Source organism: Aptenodytes forsteri, unplaced genomic scaffold (genome assembly GCF_000699145.1).
Source record: "Aptenodytes forsteri isolate BGI_AS27 unplaced genomic scaffold, ASM69914v1 Scaffold69, whole genome shotgun sequence".
Lineage (NCBI taxonomy): Eukaryota > Metazoa > Chordata > Aves > Sphenisciformes > Spheniscidae > Aptenodytes > Aptenodytes forsteri.
In genome coordinates, this window is record NW_008795885.1 from 2,231,218 (window position 1) to 2,255,749 (window position 24,532).

The 24,532-nt window shown below is 38.1% G+C and overlaps 1 protein-coding gene across 3 annotated transcripts in view; it reads right to left on the reverse strand.

Moving 5' to 3' along the window:
* KCNN2 (potassium calcium-activated channel subfamily N member 2) overlaps positions 1 to 24,532 on the reverse strand; it is a 78,909-nt gene that overhangs the window by 21,278 nt on the left and 33,099 nt on the right. For all 3 annotated transcript variants that reach the window (XM_009284172.2, XM_019473369.1, XM_019473370.1), the window contains exon 2: positions 5,493 to 5,634. In XM_009284172.2, the coding sequence (XP_009282447.1) occupies positions 5,493 to 5,634 (142 nt within the window). The remainder of the gene's footprint in view (positions 1 to 5,492; positions 5,635 to 24,532) is intronic.

The following is a 24,532-nucleotide window of genomic DNA, read 5'->3' on the forward strand; positions in this document are numbered from 1 at the left end:
GGTTTAGATTGGACGTGAGGAAAAATGTCTTTACTGAAGGAGTGGTTAAACATTGGAACAGGCTGCCCAGGGAAGTGGTGGAGTCCCCATCCCTGGAGGTATTTAAAAGACGTGTAGATGAGGTGCTTAGGGACATGGTTTAGTGGGCATGGTGGTGTTGGGTTGACGGTTGGACTCGATGATCGTAGAGGTCTTTTCCAACCTTAATGATTCTATGATTCTATGATTCTTTTTCTCTTTTTCAGGAATTATCCCAGAAGATCTGCAGCCAATATTAACTATGCAGTTAGAATTCTACCTTTTTCTCTTTTTTTTACAATCTAGTAACTATTAAATTTCAAAGATGTTACAGTTCAGATTTTGCTACCAACAAAAATCATATGGTTAAAAACTATACTACTCTAGGTGCCACGTTCCTCTTGTAGATAGTTTTCTGTATTTGTTGGTAAGACCAGGCTGAGTCTGAGACAAACTGTATGCACAAACACCACAATTTAACCTTAGATGAAGAGTCCCCTATTCTCAGAAACACCTCATCCTTGTCACTTTTTTCATGATGCATAGGAAAGGAATTGTGATTCTTTTGAACTAAATGCAGACTTCCACAAGGACATTAAAAGCTGCAGCATGAGAAGCCTTAAAATCAGATCTGATTCATTTTTGATTCACAATTTAGAACTAATAAAAACTAGTATCCCTAAGGCCAGATTGTACACATTTACTGCATTGCGACTACTCTGGTAAGAATTCTTCACCTACATGAGTGGTGTTCAAATCCTGTAGTTAAAAGATGCTATTTAAAAATTTTCCAAAAGAAACATCTAATCTTGTCCACCTCTATGATGTAAATTTAAGAAAACGTTCCTAATTTATTTGGTTCTTTCATAGGTTTAACAATCTCTTTGGAGTTCATTTCAATAACAATCATTTAAGCTGCACTTTCAGCATTAGGGAGGCAGACACTCTGAAATAACAGCTATTTCATTTAAAGCAATCTTCATTCAAGCTATAGCCAACCACCCTGTGCATCCTGTGACAGGACAATTGCAACTCATCCATTTTATTGTAGCAACATAGGTTTGACCTATGTTCTGCATGTCTGCTTCTAACTGTTGGCAGTTGGCTCTGCAGGAAGATTCTGCATCCTTAGCTTTGCATCATACAATAAATGCACTAGCTCACCACATAATGCTGCATGTAAAAGGAATAGAGTCCTTCTCAAACCTTGCAACTGATCCTTGTATTGGAGTCTGAAGAATGGATTGCCATTATTTTATCTTGTGTAGGTACAAAAGCCTACAAAGATCTGTAAAAATTATCCATCTCACAGTCAATAATTAAGCGTCTTCCCATATTTTCTCACACTTGCCCCCCTCCTTTTACTTCTACCAATTTCTACTTCCCTTCTTTAAATTTTTGCTAACTTCATTATACTCCTCATAAAGCAAGGAAAATTTGGCAAAACACTCCAAGGCCCTAACTCCAAAAAGCCGTTAAGGAGGTGGATGTGCTGCCTATATAAGCAGTTCCACTTAGCACCAGCACAAAGAAAGTGCTCCACCTGTAGCTGAGCTCAATCTGCTGACCAGGATCTGAGAGATCTGCTTGGGTGTGCACTGACAACCATGGATGCCATCTTCAGTGGGCAGACAAAACTCCAATGAGCTGCATGGTGTGGTGATGCTGCCATAGGTCTCCCCATCTCCTCTGTATCCTGTTCTGATAACTGTGACAGCACTCATATTTCTGTCCATTCATCACGCTCTTGCAGACCTGCCTAATGTATACAGGGGGCAGAGGCCACATTTGCTATCTGATTTATAGTCCACCTGGCCCACAGTATGCTACTGCTGCCTGGCGAAATCTCATTGGAAAAACACTGATAGGTAATCAAGTTGAGGTACCCAGTTCAGTTTCACTTGCCTGTCTGTAAAGCGCCTCTGCATTAAACCATGCCACCAACTCTGTATCGCGTGGTGTAGCATTTTCATTAAAGTTTCACATATTTAAGTGCTTTGCAAGATCAAAAAGTAAATTGTTCAATACGACAGTACACATTTTTTCAGTATTTGCCTTCTTTGTTCACAGGGTTTTGGTTTTTTTAATTTTTCTAATAGATTGCTCAGACTTCTTTGCTGGCTTACTCTTAACAATTCTCAAGGCTTTTTTCCTTTTGGTATAATCTGAATATGTGTAAAGATTTTCCTATTTTCCAGCAGTGTGCATCTGCAGAACTTAAAAGATGTCACTTGAACCAGTGCCTCAAGATAGCAGTAGCTGCAGTTTCAATAGCCAGCACAACTTTGTGCCGTCAGCAGACTGCATATAGTCTACTTCCCAGGCTGGAGCACAACACAGGGTTCAGCCTGTGCAGTCCAATTTCCATCGCACAGAAAGCAATTCCTGAGGTAGAAGTGGGAGGACAGCCAGGGCACCTGGGCTCTCCCTTCATTGGCATCAAGACACCGAAGGAGCCCTCCATGGGCCACCAGCTCTGCAAAGCCAATATTAACTCTTCAGTGGTCTCTGTAACTACTCTTGTATTCACAAGTATTTCTATTTATTCTCCCTTCCATCCTTTTTAACAGGGACCTTATCCAAAAGCAAAAACTCAGAGGTATTTGGTATTGATCACACTAATCCAACAATGTATTTGCTACTCCAGATGCTAGGGAATTACATTTTCCCTCTTAAAATCACATACATGGTTTGATTTTGTTACATTCATTCAACAATCATCCTGGTGTACCTTTTAATTAGACCATCAACAACTCCTATTGAAATAAAAACCAGTAAGTCTGTTCTTCTAGGATCTTATCTTTTCCACAACAAAGATTAACTAGTTACTGCACAAGTTTCAGAAGACTAGCTGGTTTTAAAGAATTATATTTAAGATGTATAAGCTTTTCTGTATTGCAGGTTAGGCTGGAAGATAGTTCATTATTATGGTCACTGTTTCATACTTCATATCTTTCAGATCCTTTGTAAAAAAAAAAAAAAGGAAACAGTAATTTCAACATCTGACTTTCTCCCATTGCTCCATAATTTTTTTCTCAAAGATGACGTTTGCCAAAGCCATATTGCGGATGTCCTTAAAAATGTAATTAGGGGTCAGGCTTTCAGCATTGGAAGATAGTTCATTATTATGGTCACTGTTTCATACTTCATATCTTTCAGATCCTTTGTAAAAAAAAAAAAAAGGAAACAGTAATTTCAACATCTGACTTTCTCCCATTGCTCCATAATTTTTTTCTCAAAGATGACGTTTGCCAAAGCCATATTGCGGATGTCCTTAAAAATGTAATTAGGGGTCAGGCTTTCAGCATTGTTTTACCTATCATCACACACTAGCTACCTGACTCGTTTTTTGGTTAAGAATGCTTTCTGTCTCTGGAGGTATTTATCCCAAACTCATTACCATGAGATTCTGATTAGAGTCTTTGTGCTTCCAAAGCAGCTACAGAATTTTTAGTCATAAAAAACAAAGACATGAAGGTGAACATCATCCATACATTTTACAAGTCTAATTTTCAACAGAACCTTGTTTCAGTTGTGAAAAAGAAATGCCATGTGTGCAAATGGTACTTTAGTTTTTCACCAAAGCAATGGAAGCAACTGCCATGAATAATTTTACATCTGAATCCAAATGGTGCTGTCATAAGCAAAACGACAAATATATCTTATAATTTCAGCATCTGTGTGGTTCATTCATAGGCGTCTAGAGTAACATTTGTAATAATCTGGAGTCTGTTTTTCTGATTTTATTTTTACCTTGTTTTCATCATAATAAAATCATAAGCCCACCCACAGCTATTCAAAATAATAGTCCAGATGCTGTTATCATTTGCACTAGCATAAACACAATAGCAGTGTGAAACCCATAGGCGATTGGTATCAATACTACTATTCTCATTGCACTTCTGCAGGGCTCTGAAGGTCCTAGATTTCTGTTACTGTAATTTTTTTTCATAATGAAATGCCAAAAGTGCTGAACAATTTGAGTGAACAAAATGATCTGATAGCTGAATCTTCAAATATTTGCTTCTTATTTCTAAACAGTGCCTGGGAAGAAGGAAAGCTTTATAACAGGGTTCTGTCCCCATTCTGCACATCCCCGTGGCAATATATACTGCTTGTCCTCCTTTTTTCCTAATGAACTTATGACCATGTTTCATTCTCTCTGGAATCAAAATCTAGCTCAGAAAGAGGAGCAAAGGCAAATACCCCAGAAGATGGCAGATTTGAGCTTAGCCAACAGCCTTTAAAAAAGCCTTCTGAGTCATTCCTCTGCTTTCAGCCTGTAACTTCCAACTACATTGCAAACTCTGTATTTAACAAGACATGCATTTGCCGCCACCGGCAAAATGTACTGGAAGTCTTTCCCAATAAAGGTCAATGATCTGAAACCTGTCAGGTGTTTAAAAAAAAAAACAAACAGCATTTGGAAAAAAATCTTAAACATTACAAAAATGCATTGATCTATTTTACTCTTTGGACACAAAATACACTCTTATAAACAAAAATTCTTTCAAAACACCCATTCAAAAGGGGCAACTATTTGATACCATTTGTTTTCAGCCATAATCCAAATATATCTATTTTAACAGAAGGTAGATATTGGAGCTGCATTACTTATGATCAATGGCAAAAATTCAGAAACAAGTATGCATCTTACTGTTATATACAGTATATATGATGTTTATTCTGCCCTTCTCATTCATAGGGACATTTACACAGAGTTGATACAAATAAAAGTGGCAGAGTCTGGAGCTTTTTTACTTCTAATTTACTGCAGATATGCCTAAATTTCCCAGACTTTATAATACATCGCCTTACTCCCTGCCTAACTTTGACCAAATGGTGCAAAACAGAAAAATTAAAACCAGGCATTAAGTACAGTTAATAAATATATACTGAATATGCATGGACTAACAATTGCTGCATTGTATCAATGGTAATAAAAACTCTTACAGTGAAAATTGCACTGCATAAATCCACTTAAAGCAATGGAATGCTATGGATAGTATGTTATTAGACTTACAAGAAATAATGTAGAAAACTATGCTCAAGCAAAATGCTTTAAGAGATTAGCCACCATCACATTTCTTTGTGAGTAACTTAATTTTAAGAAACAAAAGTCAGAACTGTAGATTCATTATTAGTACTGGTCCAATTACACATGTCCAAAGATAATTGAGATGATACGATACCTTAACATTTAATGAAGGATGCTATTGAGATTTTGAAGCTGCAAATTACATCAGGGTGGAATTTGTTTCTCTGTATTTCATTACACAGCTGCTAAATTTTACCTAAAGAAGAAGAAAACCCTCCATTCCATTACCAGGAATGAAAGACCATGGGAATGGTGCGAGTAAGTATATAGACTCTACAAGCCAGCAAATAAATCTTTCTTATGACTACCACAAGTTTTGTGATTAATTGCAGCAAACTTAATCTCATATCCAATGAATAAATTCAGAAACACTGACCATGATTCCAGTGAGTAAACAGACTCCTTTCCCACAGTATGTATTAGGTACCATGTCACCATATCCAATAGATAGAAAAGTTATTGAAATCAACCACATTGCTCCAAGGAAGTTGCTAGTAACATCCTGTTGATCATGGTACCTGCAAAGAAAAAGAAAACAATTTCTTTATCATGAAAACTTTTGTTACACTTTCGTGTTGTCAGAAGGAAATCTCATTAACTGGTCATACAACCATTCTTGTATTCTATAGTTATTTCCTTTTTAAAAGCAGCTATAAGGAATTAAATAAAACTCAAATACAATGACATCAGCAGTAAAGAAACAGAAGGTACAACAATAGCACCAGTAACAGATACACTCAGGATGGTTTATAACTCAGTACTCTGTAATTATTATTTAAATAGCAGAAACCTCTTGTTTTTTAATAGAATCTCTTCATCAGGGGTACAAGTCCTGCTAATCCTCTGCAGCGGCATAAGACACCAGTCTACTATAGTTGCTACAGTCTGAGGCAAATATGAAAGTCAGAAAAGGATTTGTGGGCAAGCAGACAGCAGAGCACATCTCCATCTCCTTGGCCTGAATGTAAGTCTGTGATCGAAAATCTAATAACGAATTATCATGTAAATGCTGACTTAGACAACCTAACATCTTTCCTCTTCTTCAGCACGTTCAAGGTAAATAGAAAAGTATGCCATTGTATTTCTCATCATCAAAAGATAGAATAGAATAGAGTGTTTCAGTTGGAAGGCACCTACAATGATTGTCTTGTCCAACTGCCTGACCACTTCAGGGCTCACCAAAAGTTATATGAAATTATTAAGGGCATTGACCAAGTGCTTCTTAAACACTGACAGGCTTGGGGCACTGACCACCTCTCTAGGAAGCCTGTTCCAGTGTCTGATCACCCTCTCAGTAAAGAAATGCTTCCTAATGTCAAGTCTGAACCTCCCCTGACACAGCTTTGAACCATTCCCATGTATCCTGTCGCTGGATACCAGGGAGAAGAGACCAGCACCTCCCTCTCCACTTCCCCTCCTCAGGAAGCTGTAGAGAGCAATGAGGTCGCCCCTCAGCCTCCTTTTCTCCAAACCAGACAAACCCAGAGCTCTCAGCTGCTCCTCACAGGACATGCCTTCCAGCCCTTCCACCAGCTTGGTTGCCCTCCTCTGGATGCATTCCAGGACCTTCACATCCTTCTTAAATTGTGGGGCCCAGAACTGCACACAGTACTCAAGGTAAGGCCGCACCAATGCTGAATACAGCAGGATAATCACCTCTCTTGACCGGCTGGCTATGCTGGGTTTGATGCACCCCAGGGTGCGGTTTGCCCTCTTGGCTGCCAGGGCACACTGCTGACTCGTATTGAGCCTGCTGCTGACCAGCACCCCCAGATCCCTTTCTGCAGGGCTGCTCTCCCTCCAGCCGCTCCTCTCCCAATTTATTTTGACTTGTTAAATTTCATCCCATTAATCATAGCCCAATGCTCCAATCTATCTAGATCCCTCTGCAAGGCCTCCTGTCCCTCAAGAGAGTCAACAGCACCTCCCAGTTTGATGTCATCAGCAAACTTGCTAATGGTCATTCAGCTCTTTCATGCAGATCATTGATAAAAATATTGAACAGAACTGACCCTAGAATTGAGCCCTGAGGAACACCGTGGGCGACTGGTCGCCAGCCACATGTAGCCCCATTCCCTACAACCCTTTGAGCTCTGCCCTTCAGCCATGAACCTGCTCATGCCACAGTTGGACAAGTTGTCCAAAGGGATGCTGTGAGGGACAGAATCAAAAGCCTTATTAAAACCCAGAAAAACTACATCCACTGTCTTCCCTTCATTCACTAGGCAGGAGATCTTTACCTTAAATACAGCAAAACCTCCTTTTTGTGTTAAGTAAGCTATTAAGTGTAATTTCCTGATGTGCCATTTGTTGTCTTAGTTTTAATATTCTAGTGGAATATGTTCATTTTCTCCTTCAAAGAAAACAAGTTCAGATGAATAATCTAGTCTGCACATGACATATACACCTAGTCAACTGGGAAGCCATAAGGATACATTTTAGGGCTAAAACCTGTTGTCACCACCCACTCTGTGGGGGAAAAATAGTCTAACATAGGTGGCAGCCACAGTGGCAGCCACTGCAGCCTCAAGGTTGCAATAACCCCTGCAGCTGCTGTGAAGCCTCAGGTTAGCTATCTATGCTGTTGGATCCTCAAGGGTATTATTTTAACCAGTTCCTAAAACTGTGTCTCACAGTGGATCGCAGAGGGCCATTAGGGAATTAGTTCACAAATCTGTAAGCAACCTGCTTTCCACAACTGAAATTATTGCTTCAGTTTTCTTCCTTTCTGGACCGCAGTCTCCATGATGGAGCAGGAATGCAGTGAACACAAAGACACTCTCAGGATTTCCCTATTCTCTCACTTGCAATACATTAACTATAAATATCTGCAAAATGCCTTCTTCAAAGTCCCACCTATGCCCTGATGGTTACAACAACCTAAAAACTCTTTGACTGACAGAGACTACAGCAATCACTCCAAATACGTCAGCTCCACATTTCGTCTGTACTATTCTCTCTCCTGGTGTCACTGTTGTCTTTCTCACATCCTTTATACAAGCTTTCAAAGGTTTTTTGTTCTGCACCTAGAACAATGCAGTAACAGCCCACATTTGGAGCTCCTAAGGATGACAGTGACACAAATAATGATAACCACAACAGCAACAAGAGTAGTAAGAAAAATGACAGCAAACTTGATTTAACTCATGACCACAGAGCTCAGCACAACAAAAAGAGATCTGACATTGCTTTTTTTCCAGTCTGCACTAAATATTATGGATTTTAGTCTCCACTTAATTAACTTAGCAAATAACAGCTGTGAAATATATGGATGCAAGTAGAGAGACATATTCATCCCATCCAGGAGGCAAGAAGAAAGCCTATGTAACATGCAAGTCCCTACAGAGTATCATGTAAGTGATATGACCCATAGGCTTTGGATGAGCTTCACAGAAGGGCACTAAAGCCACAACACATATTCTAAGGCTAGCAACTCAGTTAAATACCAATAAATGTTTACATAAATATTTATAATACATTTCTTTAATGCCCCTCTTTGGGTTTTGAACCTGGCCATTTCCATACTTCAGACAGAAAACAGTTTTCCTTTAAAGATGAAACTGCAATGCAATGCTTTTGATTTTTTCTACATTTTGTCCAAATAGTTACATCTTTACAAAATTTCAGCCCTACACGGTGATAATTACAGAAATCTTGATATGACTGAAAACAGAACATTCAAATCCAACTCAGTAAGTTCCTGAAATAAACACCAGTTTCACATAAAGAATGCCAAAACGTCTCTCTTAACCCTTGAACAATACAGGGAAAAGATGATGGAGTCTTTATCCATTTATCCTCCTTCACCCATGCCAGAAAACACAGAAGCCAATCTACACATGGTTCATTTAACAAAGGTGACATAGTGTTAAATTTTAAAAAGCACAACAGTAGTTTTTCAAGTTTCATTGGAGACATGGATCTTAATTAGTAAGGTCCCCTAAATGAAATATTCATTAAAGCCATCTGCATCCATATTTAGTAGCACACTTCAAGGACCTGTTCAAATGTTTTTATCTTGTTAGCTCAGTGCTCTTGGATTTCCTACTCTGAATATTTCACCTGGTTATGATTTTAAGGTTATAGTTCAGCAATCAAGTGGTGCACACTTAATATAAAAATCATCATCAATACTTATGACTTTATGGTGACTAAAAAACAAAGGATACTTTGTACCCTCTCTATAGGGTCAACTGCTCAAGCATGGCAAAGCATGCAAATTACAACCTGATTTCATCTTTCAACAAAAGCGAAAACCACTTTTTCTCTCACAAGTGTACAGAGAAAGTTGAAGGAGTGACTTCTCAAGTTACATATCTGTAAGTAAAACAGAGACAATCAGGGGTGGTGGTGGTGTGGGGGTGGTGACGGTGTCACTGTCCTGATAATCCCATCATTTCTACGCCAGATTTATAGGAAGGTGGATTGGTTTTGTCTTGCTTTTTTTGCAACCTCTCTCATGACTTTTGAATCTCTGTGGTTAGTAATTCTAACCACAGTTGTGCCGGCATACACTTCCAAGTGCTCTGCAATGTCATTAGGCACCACCGTCACTTGCAATTCAAGCCTGAACGAGCAAAGCCAGGGGAGTCTTTGGCTACCCTGCCTCCACCATCAGGTAGCAAATGATTACATCTATATTAAAACAGGAAAAGCAATTTCTTAAAAAAGTAGGAATTGCAATGTCTTATTTGTACAGCCATGGGAAGGGCTGAAAATAAGTACTGGAGGCATTTAAATAGCTTTGTTCTGAGGAGGGGGAAAGAAATCTACTCATTGCCTTTTTGACTTGCTTTCAAAGTTATCACAGCCCTAAAGACTTAACTTCTCCATTTATGCAGGGAACAGTAAAATAAACACAGCAGAAGTTAAACTTTCCCATGTTTTTCCATCAGTGTTGCACTCAAGTCACCAGAAGGCCTGAGAAAAGTCATTCCCATCACTGTATTTTTCACTTCGCTATTGAGACTATCTCCAGCAGAACCAATTGCAACGGATATTACAGTGAGGAGAAAAGCCATCCACACGAACAGTTGGAGCAGAGCTGTCTCGCTCACTGTCCGTCATCATCAGCCACTACAAACATGTCCTCATTCCAGCTGGACTGTGAAAGACAACTTGAATGTAACACACTCCAGAATTCAACTGCAGTTTTTCTAAACTATCCATTCACTCTGTATCTGATAGCTCAGAAATCTGTCAGGAAAATACTGTACCATGAACAGCTGGAAACCCAAAAGCTCAGGAAGTAAAGAAAAAGAAACAAAGATTTCCTTTGAGTGACAAGTTCCACACAAAGCAAAATCCAGTCATTACCAATCAAATTCCAAAACATAAGCTTTTTGTCATTAATCTTTATTTTGATAAAGGTTTTTATTTTTTTATAAAGATTATTTTTTAAATTCGAATCACTACAAAAATATTTATTTAAATATTTAGAGCCCACTATTCTTAGCCAATAAAAACTTGCACTAGAAATACAGTGAGCCACTTGAAGATAAGAGCTAGTATTTAACTGTGTTAAAACTGCAGCTATAAACAGGTTGATTTTCTGGATCACATCCGGCCTCACATGACAGCAGAATAAAGGGTCATTTAGAAAAGCTGTGTATTCCCCCAAGGTAGGAAAATCCTTGGCTGAAGTCACACAGGCATAAGTATTATTTATCACTTTTTCTCTCCTTCTCTAATAAGGAATGTTCTAGCAGGCAGGCAGTGCTGCAGCTGGAACATGCTACTCGCCAGGCAATCCTCATCCTGTGAAACACCGCTATCCAGTTCTCACCAACCAGCATATATAAGTCCTGAGACTACTCTAATTTAAACCAAAAATAGCTGAATGATTAGATTTGTGCAAAAATAGCATGGCTCGATTCCTTCCCAAGCAAACTGAGTGGGAGTTTTACCATTCATCTCAGGAAGACATAAATATATTCCTCAGCTGACAATACTGCAGTGGCTTGGGTTGTCAAAGCAATATTACAGATTCTTTATCAAACAGCAGTCCTTTTCTTCTGGTTTCACTATCGGTATCGTGATTTTCAGTACTGCTTTCCTTCAGAACTATGTTCATATTTGATGATGTTTCATTTAACTGGTAAAACTTCTGCTTTTTAGCTGTACATGCTTATCCCACATTGACATCTTGACATCTAAGACACATTCATCTTAAAAAGTGATGAATAAGAAGAAATCAAGCATAACATCAAGCTTGACCACTGGCACATCAATTCACACTTAGCAGCTTCATTTCAGTTTATCTTGCCTCCATGGACAGCCTCTGACAACTTTGCCATCTTTGGTTTTGCTTTCTTGAACAAGCCAAGGAAAGAACTAAAAAAACCGGTTGAAAACATGACCCTTTTTGTAGGGAAGAAAATGGCCCGCTTTTATCATAACCATGAAGAAATTCCTGGCCTGCACTACAATGACAATCCAGGCTGAGTTTAGTCTTGTCAAGCCTTAAAAACTTTTAGACTAATAACAGCTGGAAACAGGCTCAGCCCATTAAATCAGAAACTTGTCAAGACTCTGCTGAGACACTGATTGATCTAACCAGCTATTAGAGTTCTCCCACAGTATCAGGCCATTCTGTTACTAAGTGCCTTTTTAGTCTTAGTTGGATGGTAGGTACTGGCAGCTTTTTATCTGTTAATACAGTGATGATAATAGACAGGTCTTTTTATTCCTTCTCACTTCCTCCTGTTTAAAAGAAAGAAAAAAAAAGAAAACCACAACAGCACTTAGAAGGAACAGCGGGGCTGACTCAAGCCAATGGAAGAAATTTTGCCTGCCTTGACGGGTTTAGGATCAGAAAGGCAGCTTGAAAAGTGCATGTCACTCCTTGTCTTTTTTCTAACATGTCTGTTGACAGCCCCCAAATATTTATGAACAGCAGCAAAAATGTTCTTGTCACAAAAACCGCTTCATGAAAGTGCAAAACACCATGGCAAATGTCTGTATTTTGTACAGACAGACTCACATCAGCAGTTCTGAACCCAAAGTAATGGCTGCGAGTAAGCTGTCTGGATTGCTTCTACAGTGGTCAAATTGTTCGTGTTTTTTCTATTATGAGTATTTGTGGACTATTTATGGAAAACTAATAAACCCAACAGAGAAATGTTAAATATCATTACGTAAGTAGCATATATTACTATGTTACCTAAGATGGATGGAAAAAATAATCTAAAAGAAAACAAGAGGGCAGAGGAGAGAGAGGAATCAACACAAGAAGGGTGAGATGGCATATTTTAAGAAATTTTATCATTATTCTTGAATATAAATTGCAGTTTAAGCATAAGTGTGAAGACATAAAATTATTTAAACCCCTAGCTGCTGTCAGATCTCTACCTCTCAATGCCTGGGCAATGGGTAACCTGCCAGTAGAGAAATAAGGACTAATTTCCATGTTTTCAAAGGGTACCAAACTTTTATTTGACCTCCACTGGTGAAGGTCTTGCCTTGGCTTCCCAGTGCTGTAAAGAGCTGATGTTCTGCTAAATTGGTATACCTGTCTGCAGCCGTGGGAGATGGAAAGATTTTCCATCTTTCCAAGACAAGCTATTCAGCTACAAGCATAATCTGAAGATATCAAAGTTCTGAAGCTGCTTGAAAGTATTATCTGCTTTTTTTTTTCTTTTTAACCTGCATTCATTAAATGTGTAAGAGTGTTAAGGAGAATCTGTTGAATCAATTCTACAAGTATTGGGAAATTGGGAAACCTTTAAATTTGTGATAGACAGCAATCCACTAAGAGGAACAGCAGAGATAGGAGTGCTCGGTGTCAGTGTACAAAAAAGTACCGCTGTGAATAAAGTGGTAACTACTGCTTCAGAACGTCTTAGACTATATGAAAACACTAACGTGTCTTATGAAAGTTTTTAGGGAGTTTGCTCAAGGAGAATTTTTTCTTGCCTTGTTTAAGAAACATCCCCCCCCTCCAACCCCACCTTTGGGGCTTATCCCCCAATATAATAATATTCTTACTCCCACTGTTTTCTTTTCAGCAATTTCAAGCTATTTTGTTTCTGCAGTGGCATAACTGAAGTAAAATCTTATCAGTCAAGTCACTTTTGCTGCAGTCAGCAGCAAAATTCCCATTGACTTCAGTGGGACCAGGATTTCTATTCTGTTTTTTTTAGCCAGAGTTTGCACTCATCATCCTTTAAAAAGTTTCCATTTAGTGTTTCCATGCTTATCCATTTCAGAACTCTTATTTTGCTTTTGTCTTCATCTCACATTTTGGATGCCAATAAAGCTTTCCTGTTATGAGTATCATTATGTATATCAAGAAACATCCTAAAAAATTGCTAAGCTAATTAAACTAAAAAAAATGTAAAAATCTATGCTTCTCCTCTTCAGCATTTAGAAGCATAATAATGATAGGAAATGACTGGGGATTTAAACTTAGCTATAACATATATTTACTTCCAACATGCTTGTTGTGACTCAGTAGAATAATGAATAACACTAAAGATCTTGGAAAGCTGCACCCAAAGGCTTAAACCAACCCTTAACTCCTAGAGACCTGAATGAGCTCTGCCTGCAGCAGGGTTTTTTAAACATGTATCCTGACTGCTTTGAAAAACAATCAGGTTGACTGTGACTAAACATGGCTTATTTTAATAAAATATGCACAAGAGAAATAGAAAAGAAAGTAAGGCCAATAGAATACCTTTCTGTCTCTCAGAGATGAAAGCTGGGACTAACTGTAGCAGCTGTCATGAAGGTTACATGACTGATTCTTCCCATTTCAGAAAACTTATATTGATTATGCTTTGTGCAAAATTTTGCCCAATGTTAAGTATTTGGACTAATACATTTTATTATATTCAGACAATCTTCTTTTGGATAGATCTAGCTTCCTCACACTATGGAACAGGCTGAGGGATTCAGTTTTTCCCAGCTCTACTGAAATTTATTTACATTTGATGTTATTCTGTCTCCAGCATAAACAGTTTTCATGTTTCACAGGGTTGCCTTCGGATTTTAAAAACTCAACTCTCTAGACTCTCCCAGCTCCTATATACCTGTGCAGACTGTGCAGAAAAACTAAGCATGCTTCATATCGCTCAAATGCTAAGAGGCAAACTCAGGCTCTATTGGTTGTTGTTAGCTGCTGGATCAAGGGTAGCAACTGGCACTGAAACAGTAAGGTCTGGAACAATCTTTATTTATGAACTTTGGCACACAATGCTATTACAATGTGCTCCATAATTCCATGATCATATGCTATTTTTTAGTCTTCACAAAAACACACTAGCACCTTTTTCAATGCAAAGTACAGCTCTGCTCCAGGGATGGACAACCGTAGCACAAAACACTTTATTGTCATACAATTTTCACCTCATTCTTTGGAAATGAAAAATCACGTTTTAATTTTTCATAGCTCTCTGACCAACTCCCTGCATGAAGTTAACCGTCTTTGTTACAGTTTATCACTATTTTGGTAGTCTTCACCTTCTGAGATTTCATCTCCGTAGTTCACAGTTTGATTAGCCTGGATGCTCAAAGCTCTGACTAAAAACCAATGAACTCAAAGTCCTCTATAATGACACGTATGTTTAAAAATAAATGTCTTAAATTAGACATCCAAAAGTTGCACAACACCAAAATTCTTCACTTTGCCAAAAACAGCGGCATGTCCTGAAGCAGCAAAATAGCCCTTTAGATGCCTCAGGATCCATATGTGAAGCAACATGGATGGAAAAATCCTTAGGGAACAAGTAACCGATCAGGCTTCCCACAATGCACAGGAAAAAGAGCTGTTGATACTCTTTTTCTACTTTAGCAGCTTAATGACGAACGCATTCACCACGCAGAGCAAACTTGCTTTAAGTCTCTTCTCAAGCACAAAGCTGATTGACATCAACACCTTCATTTCACTACCCTACCTGTTAGGATACACATTGTGAAAATATCTCAGAATATATTTTTGAAGCTATTCCAACTTTACATGGAATTCAAAATGGAGAAAGCATGACTCTCTAATCTAATCTAGTGGAGAGAGATGTTGCCTAAAAGGTTTAGGACAGGAGCTGGGGAAGGGAACATGTCCGTTCCAAGCCTTGACAAACCACTCTTTTGAGTAAACGATAGCTCTGCTTTCAAAGCAAAATTCAACAAGTAATCCAGAAAGTACTGAGACCGCAAACACATTGAGTAATAGAAATAAAACCCAAAATATCCAAGAGCTGCTCTTTCTGTAGTTCTGTATATCATCTTTATCAGATGAGGTTCAGTAAAAGAAGCTTCTATAAATACACAGTTAAAAGAATACTATAATGCGTGAATATAAAAGAAGTAAACTGAAGTGACATAAGCAATCGTGAGGGAAAACTTTTATTTTTCAGCACTGCACTCCGTAATCTTATTTCAAAAGATATATATATATGCATGTATATTTCCTTTCTGCAGCCATATTTTTTTTACACAGTATAATCTTTGAAATTTGTCAATACAGTAAGAATGAATCTTATTTTTAAGGTTTGCTTTAATTTTTCAAAGTCTGTAACAGCATTGGTTAAAGCTGTGTTATGATAGAAATATGAAACATTCAAAATCAAAGAGTTTCTTAATGAGGTCTACTGTGAATCATTCATTATAATCACTAGCAACTAATTCCCTTCTAAAATTTTCCCCTATCTTGCATTTTGCATTTTCTCTGGAAATACCCTGTTACTATTTTAACAAAAAAGCCCCCCTCAGAAGGAGGAAAGGTTTGTATTTTGTTCTTTTTTTAAGTTGAGATAATCAGAATCAATTGATGTCTAAACAATCTGAAGTAATTTGCTGAAGAAAAACTTCAGAAATAGAAGTTTTAGAAATTAGAAATAGAATTAATCATTATGCACTTAAAATTAAGCCCACCCTTTTTTTCTGACATAAAATGGCATAACTAGGTAAAAGTTAGCCTTTCTTTTCTCCTGTATGTGGGAAAAAGGGGGAGAAAAGAGGAGGAGGGGAAATTATACAGTAAAGATTATGCTGAATTCTCAAAGACTTTCTGACAAACTGAGCACTCTGAAAGTATTTTTCTCTCATGGAACTAATTTCATTTATTATCATGCAAATTACTATTTTTTAGTATCTTGGTTTTCTACAGCAGAAGCTGATGTATTGCCCTCCATAAAAAGGAATGAAGTACAAGCTCACAGCCATAAAGCCTGCTTTTTTTTGGTCCAAACTTCATGAGAATATCAACAGTTTTACCAACATATGCATATTCATGAAATGAACATTGGAAACAAGTTACCAAAAAAAAAAAAAGGCAAGGGGAAAAAAAAAGCCCAAGCCAATTTCATTTTCCTTAGAAATGAAAAACAAAATAACCTACGGATTCATCAAAATATATGCTCTGGATAAACTGGAGAATAAAACTGTCTTATACAGCACAGCACCTTACAAGTAACTGCAGTCAGTGGAAAAAATTTCATTGACTGACTCAGATTTGGGACTAGGTTCACACCCTGTATCATGGATACTGCTGGAGCCATATGCTTAACTTAACCCAAACTAAAGTGTACTTATTCCTTGCATATATTTTAATTTCCTTTATGAAAAGGAAAGGCTGTATTGAGTTTAGCTTCTATAAGTCACACTGCTTGAAACTAGACAGATTTTACTGAATATTTATAAAAACAATTCCAAACCCAAAGTCTGTGTACTTTTGAGAGTCATCTGAAAGTTGTGCCAGATTTCACTAACAGTTCGTTACTGATGTCCTGGGGACAGTTAGTACATTTAATGTTATGAAACATAAACAAGTATAAAAATATAACTATATATTGCTAGATAGAAAATGAAACAAGGAAAGCACTTGTAACATAAATATTTTCCACTTACATTTTTATGTATGAAACTTCCGCATTAGGCTGTCAAGATTTAAAAAAAAAAAGTGTTCTCCTTTTTCAATACTGTTCTTTTCATCAAATCAGAAGGCTAGGAAAATACTTCAGGGTGAATTCTGTGATTAATCTAGGGACCTTCATTTACTAGGGATTGAGAAAGGTTATCTACACAGAAGACAAATTTTTGTGTTGCTCTGGTGCCATATGCCTTACAATGGAATGAGTACATACATGGATCAACTATGGGACAGACTTCTGTCGCAAGTCTCTCAAGGCAAATGCAAGTTGAGAGAATACCATAGTTTCAGTCAGGCTATCAGAAATGTAATACAGCTGTATGTAGTGCTTAACTCTGGTGATGATAATAAAGGAGTATCATCCTCATTTGCTTATACAGACCTTGGCAGTGCCAGATTTGAAGACAGAAGTATTGCCCAGCTAAATGCACCCAAAAAGAAAATGCTTAAGAGACCCTCACCATATTATGTTCAAAATACCAGATGCAGTTATGGTTTTCTTTGCTCTGTTTTAGGCCTTGGCATGTTGCCGTCAAATTCTGTAATACTGGGAGTGTGAGATTATATGAAGTCTGACTCTTCTACTTTCTTCCCTATTTGCTCATTAAAAAGGAGATTAAAATCAGGCCTTTTGGTTTTGCTAATTTTGCATTTTCAAGTTTGTTTGTTGTTTCTGTCCTGCTTTCAGGACAGAATAACTTCTAAGTTCACTTACCCTGTAGGGATCACACTCATTTTGATGACAAACATTTACTAAAAAAGAAAAGAAGAAAAAAGAAAAAAAGATCTTGCCGTATTTTCTCTAAAGACCATGCACATGAGAGTGTTCTTTCTACTGCCAAATTCTTCTTACCAAGACCATTTTGTTGCCTGATAACTTGGCCTTCATTCAAGACTTTCTGACTTTTCACTTCTATTGATTTTGGAGAAGCACTGAAGAAAGGAACGAAATACTGTGCTCTGAAGGAACTCTGGCAGGTGACATTTTCAGCAAGAACGAGCAGTTACATATTGTCACTCTGTGTTGTACTGGAGGGGAATAGTCTGGATGAAGTGGCAACTGAACTTAACTTTTGTGCTATCTACACTTACAGCATGTGTCTTGCAGTCACCATTTTGAACATGTTGGAAAAATCCTTTAATTTTAATTAATTTTAATCCTAAAACAGAAATTATCTAATGCCTATTGATTGCTCTATTGGTAATTTCTATGCAAATCGTACAGTAGATGTGGGAGGTATCTATGTGACTTTCATACTTAAACTCAACTCTTTGGTCATGATTCAGGCAGGCAAGCACATAATCAGGAGTCACACTTAACTAAGGATGTACAGGATGGGAACATGTGAACTTGGGCATGCTGACTGTAACTATGCTGGCTTGATACAAAAATTAGATTTAATTTCAACTGTTACTAATTATTTCTTTTTCAGACTTGAATGGTTCACAAAGGCTGTCAACATAATTAGTATTAAATTGCAAGAAAGAGTATGAGCAGGAAGATGAAATGTTAAACAAACCTGAAATTTAATTTACAGTGCTCTCTTGGCCCTAGAAACGAGACAAGTTCACAGATGGAAGAAACACGGGGAAGTGCATTTGCACGAGCAGGTCTAGGTCTAGCAAGAAGAATGCTGCCCTTAGGGAGTTATTAATCTTCCTCCTTTCACCTGCTTGCAGAACTGGCCTTCTGCAAGACTCTACATATACAACAGAAACTGAATCCAACTGAAAAAAAAAATCACAGGCATTTGTAGAGCTCCAAATGTGACTGCAGAGCTACAACTTTTCTGGTATCTTGACCATTTCAGCTGTCCTGCTTCATAAAAAGTATCTGAGATTATAATTTGAAAGCATCACAAAGGATAACAAAAAGAGACTTTTTTTTTTTTGTTTTGCTCCTCATTTTAAATGAGTATGACCCCCAGCTTACAGGTCAAAGACACCTTATTCCATTAGCAAAAGTCCATGACATTAATGAATAAAGAAGTCAGAGATACGCAGTAGATGTTTGGTTTGGAAGAGGAAGAGGACTAGACACTGAACTGAAGACGTGTGTCTTATTCTAGTAGAGTTGGACCACTTTATACCTAAGTTGTATTTCTGCAGCTACAAAATATTCATTATAAAAATTTATAAACAAGGCATATTTAGCATAGACTGAAAAATTTTCCTGTAAGAGTCAACCACATTTGAGTGTTACCTTTTATAGAACTCAAGAAATGATGTGACTAAAAGTAAAATTATCTTTCCTCTTTAAAAGAAAAAAATCTTGGGTTTCTCTGGATTGCAACTGTTGAGTTCAAGAAATTTAGTCATGAGTCCCCCAGAGGGGAAGAGGACAAAAACTTCCAACTATATGGATTAAAAATTCCTGGAAAATACATGAGATCTACAGTCTTACTTTTCCATGCCACCCAGCTTCAGTCAATTTCTCTTTTAGGTTCAGGAGTTGTGACTGAAAAGAAGTAGGTGCGGAGCTGCAGTGCAGCCACACAGCCTTCTGCAGGGGGTGGCCTATGTTTTCTGAATATCTTTCCCCAGAGCATGAGAAAGCAAAATGTAAGCATACAGAATTAACAGCATTTCCTGCATTTTCACACCCCTCCCCTTGCTCCTCAGAATGGGTATAGCTAGATTGCATCTCTACTTATACAATAATTTTAAACACTATAAAAGCATTAGCACTGCGATCATACTTTAATAGGACTTTTTGCTGGGTAAGTTCAAACCATTTTGTTGTTCAGTATAAGGACACCACACCAAACAATAACAGTAAATATAATTCTCTGCATGGAATAGACAGAAAGAACTTAAGTGACTTAGTTCAAGGTCACAACAGAACTGTAGGATGGATTCTCTATTTCATGCTTTAACAAACAGAACATCTTCTATATCATTAAATAATGGCATTTTCCACTAAAATTTTCCACTTTTTAATACTTTTGTGAATTTATAAGTTATTTGTATACATTTAGCATACTTTTGTTGGTATGCTAAAACCTTCATTTCAATGTTCTATACTACCAACAACACTACTGCCGGTTACCTGAATAACAGCAAAGCATTAGGGTTGATCCTATTAAAACCATGCTAACATTATTTTAGTCTGAATTTTTATTTTCCTTTGAAAGAAAGTGAAAATGAACTGATAAAATGTGTAGCTCCTGGTGCAGATTGTTGCGTCTCCAGCAGACACTAGAACATCAGGCCACAGCATCTGCTTCTTGGCCAATTATGTGTGCTAGATCTCATTTTCCAAAAATCAAGAGAAATCATAGTCCTTGCCATCAGAAATACAATCACTGAAAGACAACAGTGTCCTGTTGCTATACTGATTGCGTCAGCAGGTCTTCTGCCTCCCAGCACACAAAGAACAAGGAAGGCAACTGATGTGATCTGCTTGCAAGGAGATTCAACTCTTTGAGCAAATACCACTCTAAAAGCAGTATTCTCAAGAATTATCACGCACAACTTTTGTTAAATGCTGGTAAGCTTGGAAAAGGAAGAAAATTAATGCTGGAAGTATTACTGAGAGCTGACAAGCATCTTTGGTGTTAAATTAACTAAATGTAACATATAATTTGCTTTTGAATACCTTGGAAAGAATCTACTGTGAAAGACTGCAATTTAACACCAAAGTTTAAACCGTCGAGGTTACAATTTTAGAAGCTCATTAGTCTGAAGGTGTATGATGATTTTCTGAAATGATGAATGATTAAAAACAAAGTCAAAAGGAAAAGACATTTGGGCATGAATACTTGATCTGAAATCTCACTGTTCATTTTCAGTCAATGTTGCATCTCTATGATTTCAGATTGTGGGAAGCTTTGCAGGTTACATCTACTGCATTCTTTAAAGTATAAAATAACAGAAGAGATCACCTTTAACTCCAGGAATTAGAACATCAAGTATCTTCTTTCTCAAACTCAGTGAAGAGATAAATCATTTTTATTAGAAGATGATTACTTAATGTAAATCATTTGCAAGGTTGTTTCCCACATATGCTATTGCATGCCCAGAAATATGCAGTCTGGCCCCTGGACTGACACTAAGGTCACAAAGGAAAACATTCTGGACAAGTCTCAGCTCAAGCCAATTAAACCAAGTGCCTACACAACAGATAAATTTATGTTGTTCAGAAACAACAAAGAATGCAGTGGCCACAGGAGACGGGACAAATATTAACGCCATCCCTCTGTGACTACCAAAGCAAGCCTGAAGCAGCGAATTGATGGTGCACTTGCCAAACAGCACCTGCACCAGAGTAAACTACTCATTCTCCTACCACTACCCCACTGCAAACCCAGCAGTTGGTGTGCAATGTTTTATGAACCCATGTTAAAGTTTCCCCCTCAGATGTACCATAGCCAAATACTGAATTCAAAACAAAGCCATTGACCCTTCTGACACGACTGATTATTAACCAAAATACCTTCCATGCTCTTCCATACTCTTCTCCAGAGCTCCCTCCAGACCGAGGGAGCAGCTTCTCCCCTTTAAATCTCATGTCCTATACCAATGCTATACCTACTAGAGGGGTGGCAGCAGTAGAAAACAAGCCAAAAGAGGAAAATGCGCTCAGCCAAAATTCTCCTCTCCCCTCAATCAGCATCAAGCTGCAATTGGACTAAAATATTTTGTCTTCCTTTTACATCAAATTCTTCTGTTTAACCCTTACACAGTCAGCTAAGCCAACAATGTCTTTTGACTCCTTGTTGTTTTGTTTAATTTCAAAAACATCCAGACAGCATGAGACAGCTAATATGCAGCAAACTAAGGGCAGAAAAGCATTACTGGTTTGTAGTCCTTTTTGCAAACAAAGACAAGGTACTTCAGCTAGGTTTTTTTATACTATTATCTCTCCTTTTCATGAAAAATATCATAGGCTTTAAAGATAATAATTAGGCACTGGTTTAAGGCTTATAAAAAATAACACTTCCATATCACAGAACTGTTAACTCCTAGATAGTTTAGCACCAGTTATTCAATTAGTATCCATTCCTGAACATAGATTTTCATGGCTCAGGCTGACTTACCTTATAAGAGCATGAGATCACCAGGTCACAGCTTGAACCTGCAAAGGTTTTGACAGCTGAGCCCCAAATTCTACTTAACTGTTGCTCTACTGTGCAATGACCAGAAGCATATTTGAAACTGTGTCCTTTATATCTTTGTTGGTCTGCTATTGATCCTAAGAAAGAAACACCCAACCAAAGATGCAAGGATGAAGTAAAATGGAAGTTCAGCTACTCTGCTCAAGCAGCAAGATGCAAATGTTTAATTTTCTACAAATGAAGAACGTGTTCCAAAATGGATATGCATAAGCTAGCAGTACCTTGGGTCATGATCACTAAATTTTACTCTAACTAGAAGGAACTACACCTCTTCTGCTTGAGATGGACAGTTAGTAACTCAAGGATTCAAGAGGTAAAACCCCAATGTAAAAAGGTATAAAGTCCTAAAGGAAAAAAACAGGAGGCCAGTCGGGCTGGTTGGTCTGGCTGGGGCCAGGGAGGATCATCCATTCATCAATGCCAAAAGCACGGCAGGAGGTGGCAACGCAGCAGCACAGAGGACTGACCCTGGGAGCTGTGGAGGCCAGACCTTCGCCACCTAGCTCACGCCTGCCTGGCCAGCAAAGGCTCTTTTCATGTCTTACTGGGGTGGTGAACGTCCTAACGTTTAGTCTAGTAGTTCACTAAATTCCAGCTAGCTTTTGGGTGCATTAGTAAGTAATAATTGCTTTGCACTTTCAAGCTATGCATACTCTGCTTGCAGAGTCTCTTTGCACCTGCTGAAGATGCCCAAATAATCTGCCCCAAAAGACGGGTCACAGCATTACAGGCAAGGAAATTAAAGCATAGCTGTAGGAAGTGAAAACCCCTGGATTGCAGAGATGGCTCTGGAAAAGCTAGTTTTTAGTATCCTAATCTTATACAAAATCCTGATCTGTGAAAGAATATGTTCATTTGTTCAGTCCCCACAACTCTCAATTCCTAGGTTTTTAAAACCTTTCTGCTTTGTACTCCAAAGTTGCCTACAACTCAAAATATTTTTAATGCAGCCTGTCCAATGAGACAAAACAAATGCTATGTAACTACATTTGTATCTACTCAAGTTTATGATTATTAAGAATACTCTTTAAAATGATCATGGCCTGCTTTATTATGTCATAACAAAATAAGCACTGGTGAACAACACATCGTTGCACTCCTAAGACTGGGACACAATCCTGCAGTCCTGGCATACCCACAATATGAAGCCCATTCAGTTTATATGAAGTGAATAATTTGTTTACACTTCTAGGTGATCATGATTATCACAGACGACTACATTAACATTAATATTAATAAAAATCTTCCGTCCCACAGTTACATCTTTAATCATTCTGTCATTTCTTGTCTATGTATTACAATATGTTTTATTGTTTCAAAGACAGCATACATTGTTTTTTACTGCTATTTTCACCTTGTAAGTAGTCTTTTGCAAGTCAAAGTTATCTGTAAATATTTAGTGAATTAATAGAATATGTAAATATTTTAAAAACAACAAAAAAACCCCAAAACTTCTGCTTTATTTGTAGTTATTGCTGGACATCCTTCCCCCTTTCTCTCTCACACAAATGCACACTGAGATAGATATTCCGAGGTGATGATAACATTGCTTTTCATGCACACTGGTGCCAGTAACAGTGGTTGCAGATTTTTTTTCTGCCATGCATCCCTACCTCCTAGCATTGCAAAACCTATTTTCAGACCTGTACACAATTCCTTACAACTGATACCTAAGTTTGTACCCAAGGCTCACCCCAACAACTTGGCATGATTTGCATGATTACACAGTCGGGACACAATCATTTTAGCTCTGTCATCAAAGTCCTTGAAGTCAATGCGAGTCCACTGGCTTCCACAGATTTTGCATCAGGTCCCAAACCAGGCTGTAGCCCCATGGCAGTGACACCATCTATTACTGTTTCTGCTCTTACCCTATTCAGGTAGCTGCTACTCTGGGACATTTGGAATATTTTTTACCTTCATTGCACCTTCCCAGTGATCAGGGACTGGTCTCTTTTGCTGTCAAGCTTGGCATCAGAAGATACACTTAAGCACTGCGTCACAGACACCATAAATGAAAGCATAGCACAGAGACCCCAGTTCAGTGCCAGGCCATTCCAACTCAACCTGATGTATGTTGGCAGCATAGTGCTGTGCACAGTGCTTGCACACACCTAATAAGGAGTACAATTGACTGACCCTACTAGATAGTGGCTTTTAAGGTCCCACCGCCAGACAGACATGAACATAGCTTCCCCTCTGCAAGTGAGACTACAGAGCCTCTCACCTCAGCCTTCTCCACTTTGGGCAGCGAGTCTCTGCGGGGAAAACAAGCCAACTAGCAGGGCATTACTCCTGCCTGGGCAGTGTTCTCAGCACAAGCTGTCAGCATGCTCGGCATTGATCAAAACTGAAACACTTCGTCTTAAACTGCTATATCAACACATGAAAGCATTCATCTTCATCTGAACATCACCAGTTTTCAGAAGTGTT